This window comes from Pseudopipra pipra, chromosome 1 (genome assembly GCF_036250125.1).
Source record: "Pseudopipra pipra isolate bDixPip1 chromosome 1, bDixPip1.hap1, whole genome shotgun sequence".
NCBI classification, from domain to species: Eukaryota; Metazoa; Chordata; class Aves; order Passeriformes; family Pipridae; genus Pseudopipra; species Pseudopipra pipra.
The window spans coordinates 123346057-123358617 of record NC_087549.1 but is presented as its reverse complement, the minus strand read 5'-3'; the positions used below and the strand labels follow the sequence as shown (position 1 = coordinate 123358617).

At 40.9% G+C, this 12561-nt stretch overlaps 1 protein-coding gene across 1 annotated transcript; it reads left to right on the top strand.

The window, feature by feature from the left end:
* The first annotated feature begins 869 nt into the window (after window positions 1-869).
* On the top strand, window positions 870-6180 carry IL6 (interleukin 6). Its single transcript, XM_064675271.1, has 4 exons — window positions 870-3240; window positions 3345-3458; window positions 3675-3821; window positions 5666-6180. The coding sequence occupies exons 1-4, from the start codon at window positions 2992-2994 to the stop codon at window positions 5855-5857; spliced, it is 702 nt and encodes a 233-aa protein (XP_064531341.1). The 5' UTR covers window positions 870-2991; the 3' UTR covers window positions 5858-6180.
* The last annotated feature ends 6381 nt before the right edge of the window (window positions 6181-12561 follow it).

Here is a 12561-nt window from a genome sequence, read left to right as displayed (position 1 = left end):
GAAACAGAACCTGTTACAGAACAGGTCAGTGAGTTGCACACTGATCCTAGAAAACAAGATATTGACACATGGGATGATTCTGGATTGGCTCCCTGGCTATAAACTCACACTTGACTGCAATCAGGAACAATTTCATGTGTGGAAAGTGTGAGAGGAGAGATTTTTTAGAACATTCAGATCTGGACCCTTTGCTCCTACAGAAACCTACAGGAGTAATTCTCATTTCTTCAGACAGAAGAAAAAGTTGGATAAACACTGAGAATTTCTGAAATCACACCTTAGGAAGGTTTTACATGTCAGAATGCAGCCATCTGGTTGATACTATAAATGCCAAGGAAAAAAATAACCTGCACAGTGAAATGAAGTGCAATAGAAATAAAAAGAACAGTAATCGGCAGCATTACAGAGATGTTATGCAGGAAAGAAATTCCTTGGTATCTAGAAACTACAACTTAGAGTCTCAGCAATACTACTCATGCATTTCAAATACCAGGCAGATCTTCTGACCTGTATCTAACTCATGAGCAAGTGCTGTTTGTTCAGGGCTTAATACATTTTGAACAACGTGACTACTGATAAATCAGTGTAACTCAGTGTAGTAGTACAGTGTGGATTAATTGACCTCCTTTAAGCACTCCACAAACTTTAACCATTATTATAGATAGATCAGTGCAAAGTACTTCTATTATGTACAGTACCAATTAAATAAGTGATTTTCCATAAGAAACTGTCCCCAGCAATAGAAGAAGTATTTTAATGCTGTTGTGTAAATTCCAGTTCCTTCTTCCCTTGAATGCTATGCTTTGTCCTAGATTATCAAATGGAGTTTCTAAGGCATTAATGAGCAACTTCCACTGGAGCATGTAAGTATACTTTGTACTTCTGAAAAGTCACATGGACATTCATATAAAAAAGTAAACAAAACTCTAAAATGAGAAAATAATAACTGAAGGCTTAGAGACTTTTATGTGAGGAACAACAGTTGAAACTTGCTTTTATTTCACTCTTAAAATGTAACTACACACATCATCAAGACTGTATAACAGTGATCATCACAAAAAGGTTCTCTGAAAATTGCTAAGGAATAGATACTTTCATGACATAATAAGAAAATGACAACCCATAAAATCAGGTTACAAAATTAAAACTTACAGAGCTACAGACAAGACTCAATTACAGAATGCCTGCTGAAAAAAAATTCTGAAGGAAACACAGCCTTCTACCAAGTTTTGGTCATTCTAAGAGCAGTATTTTCACTTTGGTTAGGTAAAGGAAAAGTCTGACTGTCTGCAGGGAACAGCCTATGAGTCGCCTGGCAGCGGAAGGAAATCCCTCTCTGAGACACGTACATCCATATGCTATGGCAAATGGAAAAAGAGGTAGGCAGGAGTTCCTTCCCTGCTGTACCTGCCTCTGATGGTCATCAGAAGGCAAATACCAGGCACCGAGCTCATCTGGTCTGGCTGTTTTAATCCTTTTGTACCATTGCAATAGGATCTTTTAATTGATACCAGTCAAATGTACCATTAGTGGTATGCTTTCTCCTATGCCTAACTCCACAGACTTAGTAAGGGAGAGCTAACATTACAGCAGATACTGTTCTGGCAATATCCCCTCTGCTGTGCTCAGGGACCTGATTGCTTCAGTTGAAAACTGCTCTCTCACACTTGTGTTCCAGCTCTAATATCTCTCAACTGGGCAAAATTACTGCAGCTCCCTTTCTGTTACTGGCAGAACGAGATTTTAAATAAAAAACAGTAGTACCCTGCTTCTTTCCTGAGGCTCTCTATCCAAGCTGAATGTGAATTCAAGCTGAAAATTAATTAGAAGTATCTGGGTTTTTTTTTAAAGGGAGAATCCAAATGAGGACACCCAAGTTCAGTCACTGTATTGTCTATCACCTCTCTTACGCCCCATGTTCTGTTCTCCTCACTCTGCACCCGCCTGTTAGCACTTCCCAAAGGAGAATCAGGTCTTACTCTGGTCTTCGTTATGTGAGAAAACAGAACTGATTTCATATTAAAAAAAAAAAAAAGTCAGTTTGGCCAAAATCAGTTCGAGACATTCCAGAAGTTCAATGTCAGCATGCCTTGCCCAGTTTGACTCAGTCTGCATTCTACAAGATTGATCTAAACAAGCACACTTGCCCTGGGTGAAGAGTCCCTCTGAAAGGTTAAAATTCCTGCAACACTGACCAGGTAGGCAGAAAAAGATAAGGCACCAGATAACAGGGAACTTCATGGCATTTCCTGCAGCCACCCTCCTGCTGGAGCTGTGGGAGCTGGTTTTGGTCCACTTAAAGTGTATGAACATGATGTATTTAATCTACCCATATGTAGTTCACAGGGGAAGAGGCAACTTACAACTTGTACATACCCTGCACCTAAACAGGAGTGTTTAGTTTCACATATATATATATATATATATATATACAATAAAAATAGCCGAAATACAGAGATAAATATACATCATACAAAATTCATAAAGAATTAAACCATATATTTTAAATAAACATAAAATATCAAAAAATAAATTTTAAAATATTGAAATACCAGAAAGTATATGGCATATATAGTGTACGCATGTAAAATAGGTAGGTGATTTCCAAGCCTTTCTGTGCGGCTGGAGCTGGCAGGCTCAGAGACAGCTGGACCACGGGGGCTCCAGCTCTGGCCCCGGCCGAGACCCCGCGGGGTCAGGTGAGCCTGCGGTGTGTGCAGGGGGCAGCCCAGCCGTCAAGGAATTACGGAGCAGGATTACTTCATGTTCCCACCGGCCCCGTTTCACAATCCCGCTCTCCAACAGTGTCAAACCGGCACGCTCCTTCAAGCACACACCCCCCCCCTCCGTGTTCTCATGCCGGATTTTCCCAGGCCATGAATAATCTCGAAGCCCCCTCGATAAATACACGTTCAGGGATGCCCGGAGCTCATTCAACCCGCCAGCCTCGCCGACGAGAAGGGGCCGGGGCCGGAGCCGAGAAGCCGCACGATGAAGTTCGCCCCGAGCTGTGGCTGCGCCCGTGCCCGCTCCGGCCGCCGCCAGCCCGCGCTGCCGATCCTGCTGCTGCCGCTGCTGCTGCTGCTGCTGCCGCGGGCCGGAGCCGTCCCGCTGCCCGGGGCCGCAGACTCGTCGGGGGAGGCCGAGCCGGAGGAGGCGGCGGCGCGGCGGGCGGCGCTGCCCCACAGCCTGCGGCTGGCGCAGCTGCTGCGCGACCGGGCGGCTCAGCTGCAGCGAGAGGTGGGTACGGGCGGCCCGCGGGGTCGCACTCGCGAACACACCCGGCCCGGGAGGGGCTGCCTCCGGCCAAGGTGCGACCGAAACTTCTTGGTGTCTCTCCCCAGATGTGCGAGAAGTTCACCGTCTGCGAGAACAGCGTGGAAATGCTCCTCCAGAACAACCTCAACCTCCCCAGAGTGACGGAGGAAGACGGGTGTCTGCATGCCGGCTTCGATGAGGCAAGGAACTCCTTTCTGGTCTAACCCTATGTGCCTGGGGCAACTTTTGCCTGCTAAAAAAACCTGTGGAAGTTGACCTAAAGATTTGTGCCGGCTCCTGCTGGCTTTAGCCAGACCTCCACACTCTGTATAAGCATCATCTGCTAACCTGCACACAGCATTGCGATCAAGGCGTTTTGAGCTGTAAGTGACTTTCTCACCTTTCTCTCATTTCAGGATAAATGCTTGAAAAAAATCTCCAGCGGGCTTTATACATTTCAGACATACCTCAAATACGTGCAAGAAACTTTTATTAGTGAAAACCAAAACCTTGAATCACTATGCTATAGTACAGAGCACCTGGCACATACCATAAGACAAATGGTGAGTTGGTTTTAAATTCACTCTGATAACTGTTATGGCTTAATACTGATGTGCAGTCAGAGATAGAGGATGCTATGTGAAGCTGAACATTTCCCAATGAAACAACAGGTGACAGTTCCTTATGCTCAGATCTTATGCTCATGACTAATTTAGAGGGTTTACAAAGTTTTGGTTTCTTTTCTTAAAGAACAACTCTTCTTCCTACTTTCTATTGAATTTCTAATTTCCAAACCAATTAAATGCATTTTAAAAAAAGGCAAATACATTTTTACAACAGTATTGATCTTCAAAACTCTCCAAAACAAACTTTTAAGCCAAGCTGTTGGTATATTGAAATATCTATCAGTAGCTTAAAAATCAAGGAAGATAGCTGCCTATTAAAAAGCACATATTTTGCTTGTAATGATCATGGGAAAAAAACCCTTTCTTGACAAATGCTATTTTGATTTGGTAAACTAAATGCTACTTATTTCTGACAGACATTTTCCATGTTTTGGAGAGCTCTGAAAGATCACACTTCAAAAATTCACTTATTTCCTGTAGTTCTTGCTCACATTAAAAATCCTTAACATAAATATTTCCTTTGTCATTGGGAGATCTACTTGCCCAAGTAAAAATCATCCATGTAAGGACTGCAAAAGTCTCAGGGTATTATTTCCTTCAAGATGATTTTTGGTGTGTGAAAAGTCCAGTTTGTTTGCCATACCTTTCCTAACATATTGATTTATGCCCATCATTCTTTAAAGAGAAAGGAAGTTGAACTGCTTTTTTCACACAGTGCTAGCTGAGAATAATAGCCCCATCATAAGACAGCAACTGACTACTGGCTTCCAACTTGATATATTAGTTTGCAGAAAGTTTGTTTCATAACTGAGGGAAATTAGGGGGTTTTTTTTTGAAAATTAGTAGAATCAATGTAATCAAACAGGCAGAATTAAACACAGTGATCAAAAGCAAAACCTGTACTTGTAGAAACTACAGAATTTTTGAGGAAAAGTCTTCATCTTCAAGTTGGAAATTTTTCTTTATGAGAGAAAAATCTGCTTTTTAAGGCAAGAATCTGTCACTTGTGGTTAGATAGATCCACGAGGACAATACCTGTCTGGATATCCAGACACAAACTTTTACAGAGTGCAACAAGGAGCTGGGTATATCAGTAGCAGGGGGTGTGATCAGAATCCACTTCCAAGTAGTCTGGACAGAAAGAATATTTATATTTTATATTTCACAAAAAAAAAGATGTTCCAGAAGGAGGCTTGCATAATAATAAAGTACATAACCCCTTTCACTCATCTTGTAGTTGTGCTCCCACACATCAGTGAAAGTTGGCGGCACTCAGTCTCCTCTGTGACTAAATGCCTGGAAAGTAAGAATTAAGCAACTAAACAAATTTGACATCTTTGGAAACTGTTAATCTACTACAAAACATGAGAGTTTTTACTCCCAATGTCAGCTTATGTAACTTAGGATGGAGCAGCCAGTACAGGTTAGAACAAACCATGATCAGGGCCTTCCCACCTCCCCACAAGACTAACAGACAGCAGGAGAGGTGCGTTGATCTGCTCAGTGCAGTGTTGGACCACAATGCCAGACGTTGCATTCAAACCAGAGCAAACAGTGCAGATCAGAGATTCTTACACAGGAATCGTAGCAGGCATCAGCATTGCTCAAACCCCTCCACAGAAGCATGGCTGTACAGAAGCACAGCTCCCAGGGAGGGCTGTTGTCTGCAGTACAGAAAGTGTGGATATGCAGCTGGTTGGGAATACACAAACTGATGCTCTCCAACAAGCTCAATCACAATGTTTTAACCAGGATCCCCCCAATATTGTCTTTTTTCATAGGTGATCAATCCCGAAGAAGTGATCATCCCAGATGCAGCTACCCAGGAATCCCTCCGCACAAAGCTGAAGTCCAGTAAGACCTGGATAGAGAAAATCACCACCCACCTCATCCTCCGAGACTTTACTTCATTTATGGAGAAAACAGTGAGGGCTGTGCGCTATTTGAAAAATACCAGGAGTTTCAGTGCCTAAATGTTTTAGTTCAGGCACAATCCTTTGTTACACATCTGTCATGTGGCAGACAAGAGTGTTGTTCTGTTTTAAGAACCAGAAATAGTAACAATGGTTTGCATTTATATACATTCTTATTTCCTTCTAGGAAGTTATTTATTGTATTTAAAATATTTATTAATTTCTAATGTGTCTTATTTATATTTTCAATATTTAGAAATAATTTAAGCAATTTTCTAATGGTACTATTCAGAATAGCAACTTATTTAATATGTACTCAACAAAAAAATATTTTCAGAACCCAGAAAAATTGCTGTATACCTTATGTTTTTAAACTATTTGAAAGATGCTATTTATGACTTATTTATATTTTTAAAACAAATAAAAGCTGATTTTAAAAAAAGGCCTGTATAACCCGTGTGAACTTTAAATAAGACTAAGGCACTCTAATCTATTCAAGTTTTTAATGCCTGCAAATATCAGAATAACCACTTTCAAGAATTTATCTGTATAATGAGTTCAGTTATCTACATAGCATGTATGTACACACATACACAGACAACTTGGTCAACATATAATTCATAAAATTGGATATAAAGGAACCAGATGTAGTGAACATGGAACTTAACAGTGTACACAATAAACTACCATTGCTCCTGAGAAACAAATGAACAATAAGTCCCCTATATTTAATAAGGAAAACTCCATAGAACTGTAATTGTTTGGAAGGATCTTCTTACAAGTTTAACAATCTCTTTTAAATAAATAAAATGGTGAGACAACCACATTAACCACTTTGACATGAATACTATCTTTTGACTAGTTTTATTGCTGTCATCCAAGGGAATTTTCCAAGTTTGATTAAACATTTCTCCCTCCTCTCTCAAGAAGCAGAAAAAAAATCTTAGGTTCTTTCCTTAGGTGCTATAAATCAACATATTGCTGCTGAGATGTCAATGACCATGGATGATACAATGCATCTGTCTTTTATATTCCACTAGGATGGACAGGCCGCAAACCACGAATGCATATTCTTGAACACTGTATAGAAAAAAAAAACAAAACAAAACAAGACCTAAGCCTGAGTATCAAACTGCTGAAACTTTCCTTAGCTGCATCACCTACAGCACTGGAGCTGTGCAAGTACCAGGTACACCCAAACTTTGAGGAATTCACAGGCCTCACAATGGATGCAGGCAGCAAAAGTCACTCGAGCTTTGTCTCTAAAATTCATAGAATATTAATTACCCTCTCTCTTTTTCTTCCAGCACAGCAGTGAAGATGAGGAGATGAAAGGCATGCCCTGGAATGTGGATAAGGATGCCAGTAAACTCTCCTCTTCCTCTGAGCGATCTGATTGTCCACATATGCATTCCACCACTGGGGATGCCAAAACAGTGACCAGTTCACTCACAACCCACATTTCAGATGCTCTAAACAAACAAAACCACTGCTTTGCCCAATATGGTAAAACTGTCATCTTAAGTTGTGCAACATCTTGAGAAAGAATGAGGAGACCTCAAGGTGGTCACTTTAAAGATGTTTGTGGTGAACCATTTTTCTCACAGCACGTAAGATCCTGCTCTAGCTGTCCTGGCACGTGCTAGGAAACATAGGAAAGCCTGGTTTGGCTTTTTCACTGCTTCCTTTCAGAAGAGATTTTTTTTTTTTAGTGACCATTTGATTAGTGATCATTCCGGCCCTTATTATCACAGTAACAGCTATGAGACCCAAATGTGGATCCCACACCGGACCTTATTACTATGTGAGAACAGAAAGGAGAAAAAAATAAAGACTGACCAAAAGGAAAGGCATTTCCTGGTTTCACCTCTCCCAGTAGAAGGCCTGAGATCACCACTAATTACTTATGTACACTGGAGCGAAACAAACTTGCACTCATCTCCTTAAAGGCCAGAAAGCATCTATGAATAGAGGTACTGAAATCCCTTGCAATTGATAGACAAGCACCCACACCTCTTCAGCTGGCAGCCACTCCAGGTGGTCTGCAACTGTAATAAAGATCTAAATGCTACCACATTTGAGGATGTAGAAGATGAGCAAAGATCACCACTTGTTTGGTGGGGAGGTCAACTTTTGAGTCCTTCCTGGAGTGTAGGATATTGCTGGTGCTGCTGCGGAGCTGCCATTATTTTACACGTGGCTCCTCCACAGCCACCTGCAATTCTCAGAGCACCAATGCAGCAGCTGCTCTGCTGGCCATCACTGCTGTCACAGTGCCAACTTCAGGGACTGCTGCCAGGATAAGCACTGCTTGCTGAAACCAACGCTCACCGGTGCTTGTGGCACAGAAGATTTGCAGTGGGGAATTCAGATGGAAGTCAGAGGAGACCTAAACATTGTTGAGCATGTTATGGTATGGGGCCTCTCAAATGACCCAACTAGTCGTCCTTTATCCAGTTTGCTGTGTAGGAAGTATTTGTCAACAATCAAAAAAACACACATAGGCATTTATTTTAGTTGGCAGACCAGCACGAACACGTAAAAAAACAGAACAAGAGTAAAAATGGGCATTCCTAACTACATTTAGCCACAATGAAATACCTCAACACTTCAACAGAAGAGAGCTCCTCCTAATTGACAGCTAACTCACTGAGCAAGGCAAAAAAAAAAACCTAAAAAACAAAACAATGACAAAAAAACCCCAAACCAACCCAAACAAAAAAAGACCTGCTAATAATTACCAAAAAAAATAGGAAATTACCACACAAAGCAGCATTCTGGCTCCTGCTGTACAGGACCAGCTTTGCCCTACAGATCCCTGCTAGCCCTTCCCCTTCCACTGCATCCCTACTCAGTAACCCCATACTGAGATTCTGGAATACTCAACAGATTACCAGCTCCCTTCATCCTGATTTTGAAATCCCAATGCAGGAAGAAGGTGAAGCTATGTTGAAAAGTATGCATACACTATATGCAAGAAAAAGCCCACGTATTAAGAAACAGTGTTAACAATGCTGCCATAACAGTAGAATGCTGGACAAGAGAGGAAAAAACCCAAACAACCCAAACAACAACCACAACAAAAATTAAAAAGACAGAATGCAACCTAATATTAAAGTCATCTGTAATACAAAAATACTTTTTTTTCCAATTATAGTCTCTGAAGTATCATTTTTCAATTTTTTTACCATGCTTGTGATATTGGGTGGGAAGCTTTCTGTAAACCCTTGTTTCTCAAGTCAAATGATTAGATAATTTCTTTCTCTTTGATAAGAGGAAAACCAAAACCCACCCCCTTGCTCCCCAGAAATGCAACCTCTGCAGGCTTCAACACTGAAGTACCATTTTCTCCCCAAACTCCTAGAAAAACCAACTAATTCCTGCAATCTAAACATATTTAACCAAATCTTGGCGTATTTTCAAGACTGACCTTGGCAGTCATCAGAAAACACACTACAGAAATTTTGCAATCTGAATTTCTATTAAGTGACCAGAACTTAAGAAGTTCAGTCTTTCATGAGAAAATCCATTTTTAAAAATATTAAACATTTATTTTCAGAATCAGAAGAGTGAGATTTGATTTGCCTTGCCAAAATATCCTTTTCCACTTAGCAGATACCCTTTTAGAAAATACCCTTTTGCACTTAGCAGATAAGCATTCCCTCCATCTCACCCATTCTCTAATCCTGAATTAATATAAGCATAACCAGGAAACAATGCATGTAACCCACAAGCTTAACCAAGACATGGCTATTGCATCACAGGCCATCATGGAAAAGTATTTAGAAATTGCAATTAAGTGGTTATTTGCAAAAATTAGATTAGTCATATGACATTTAACAGGATGTGATCTCTATTCCTGTGGTGAAAACTGATGTAATGAGCTTTAATTTCCAAATATCATTAGTATCATCATAGCTTAAATTCCAAGCCTGTAACAAAATAGTTCAAAAAATATCCAGGGTATATGCTTTATATATAAAGCCAGTATGATAGATCTCTGTTTCACTTACAACACAATGCAAGAAGACTAGACCTTAAGCAGCATTTTGTCACCCACAGCCATTTTGGAAGACAGTCGTACAAAGCAGCAAAGGACGGGTTTTACATGTCACCAACACTGGGGCCTGTTGTGACAAAACTGAACATTGCTTTGGTCTGCAGTGTTTATGTGTTTAAAAGTTACAGTTTAAACTAATAGGAGTTTTGCTCATGAATTAATTAACAAAAAAAAGGAGATAGCCTCTCTTTTATAACTGATGAGATAACAGCACAGTTACTTTGTACCAGCCACGTCTACACCAGGAATTTGTATCAGAAGGAAATACCTATTCCAAATTTCCTATCACCTTAACTTTGCCTCACAGCTGGCCATCCTTGAAGAGTTGTTAGAGTAAACATGTAGGTTCCTTTGCAGATTAACTTATTAAGAACAAATTTATACTGAAATCCAGATACTTTTTTTCTCCTTTGTTTAGTGATGACACTACACTGACCGTTTTTTCACAGCCTACTACCAGGAGATCCACGGGCCAAACACCAAGAAAACCACCAAACTCAAGACTCCCTCAGGATTGCACACCAAGTATCACAGAAGTCCCGCAGGGCTCTGTGGCTCCTCTGATGTGCATGCTTTTTTCTCACTTCTCACTTCACCACCTTTAAAAGTCTTGTCCATGTTTAAAACCCTTTGTTGTTGTTCTGACTGACCTCCTTGTCTTTATTCTCTTTTCAGGGCCCTAATTCTCTCCCTACCTTCCTTCCTCCTTGTCTCTTAGCCTGTCTTTATCCCCCTTTGCATTGCTTACTATGCCCACACCCCAGGGCCACTCCTCAGAGCTGAGCTTGCAGGAGATGCTTCGCTAAAAGGCCTGTCAGCACCGAGTGCTGGAGTTTCTTCCCACCATGATTACCAAACAGTACCAGGTTGTATCTGATCTTCTGACTTCATTTCAATACAGTAATGGGAGAGGCAGTTTTAAGAAATTATAGGAGTGATAAAAAATACAGAAATTGTTCCTGAATGGTAAAACCACCAGCAGCTCTTGCAGTCAGCGTGCCAGCGAAGAAGCTATTCAGCTGCCAGGATACTGTATTGCTCCTTGCCACCATAAGCTCCTGGGACTTTGCTGGTTTTTCACTCACAGACTGGCTGGAGGAGAAACAGCCCATTCCTTCAGTCCTGAGTTAAGAACAATCCTTTGTTCACAGACACCTTGGAGACTAAACGAAAGCCACTGCTACCTTTGTGTCTTTCCTAGGAGGAGGCCAAGAGACAGAGCAGCACCTTCTGACAAGATGTAAAAGGACCATGGGCACAGGACTGCAGGTCACTTTAGACAGAGAATGGGGCATTCTTCTTGCATTAAAATCCTCAAGATGCCTTCACTTATGGCAAGCAGGACACTGAGCAGAGTAACCTTTGATCTTCCTAAGACTGGTCCAGATGGAGACATTCCTCTGGTCGCTTGTGCAATTGTTTGTCACCAGGTACAACAGGCTCCAGAGACAGCCTCCCTCTTTCAGTATTTCCCTGACACTAAGACAACCACAAGCATGCTCCACTTCCACTTTGAAGCCACAAAGTGCTAAGCTGACCAATCCCTATCTCCAGGTAAGGTCAACTGGACACCCCAAAGTTAGTACAATCTCCACAAAACACAGTAAGGCATCAATGATTTTATTTCACACATCTCAACTGCAGCCTTGAGCTCAGCTGTGGAAGTCAGAGCTCAAGTTTCAGTAAACTACACTCACTGAGTTTATTCCAACACTGAGTTCACATGTGGTCTTACAGGACTGCATCACAAACCCCACCACAGAAAAGAGTCCGTATTTGGCTGTGGAAGCCACTGATTCACTGACAGAGATGATACAGTGAAGTAGGGGAGATCATATTTGTTCTTTTCTAAGTGTCTCCCATCTGACAGCAGAACAAAATTTTCTCAAGTTTTACTGGGACAAAGACGGAAAGGCAAAAATCATAGATTAAAACACTTGGAACAAATAACACCTAAGTCCCCAGTCCACAGCCTTGAAAAACATGAATGTCCTTCCCTTTCACTCCAGACACCTGCCCTCTTCTCCCTAGGACCACCGAAACTCCCCAGTCTTGCCAAAACTAGCATATTTGCTGAACTTATCGTAGGGAATTAAGATTCTTCATAGGAACCTATTTAATGTTCAGCTTCACAGAACACTAATCTGCCCTTATAAGAACATCCAAATTCTGTGAAAATGACAAAACCGGCAAAGTAACTTCAAAACATTAAAAATGAAGAAATCTTTGGTAGCAAACATTTTAAAACATAAACAGTTTTGCTACCTTACAAATAATTACCAAGATTTACGATTAATACTACTTTTTTTTTCCCCCAGGAAAAAAAAAGAGTGTTTATTTAAGGAGTTTCACTCACCTTTTAATTACAGAAAGCACACTACATGGAATTAAAATCTGGATGTATAAATGAAAAATACTACATATTGGCATTCCATTTAACTTGACTTGAAGGTGGCACAAAAGACTTTTTTTCTACTCAATTTGAAAACCCAAGGGTTCTATGCTAATGACTTTCCTGAAAGATACTTGCGTAGCAGTGAATTACCAAAAGTTTGCTATCCAATGTGCTTAAAGCAAGAACCACATAAGCAACACTAATCCAATCATTCCAAGTCTCAAAAAAACTGAACTGCAACTATTTTTTAAAAAAAAAATTTCGGGTTGGGGAGGTCACAGAATCTGGCCTATGCCTGACATATCCGTG

Excerpts from the sequence above, each read along its gene's own strand:
- IL6 (XM_064675271.1), top strand. The coding sequence starts at position 2,992 with ATGAAGTTCGCCCCGAGCTGTGGCTGCGCCCGTGCCCGCTCCGGCCGC. Across the intron at positions 3,459-3,674 it reads TGCATGCCGGCTTCGATGAG|GATAAATGCTTGAAAAAAAT; the intron begins GCAAGGAACTCC and ends CTCTCATTTCAG. Across the intron at positions 3,822-5,665 it reads CACATACCATAAGACAAATG|GTGATCAATCCCGAAGAAGT; the intron begins GTGAGTTGGTTT and ends CTTTTTTCATAG.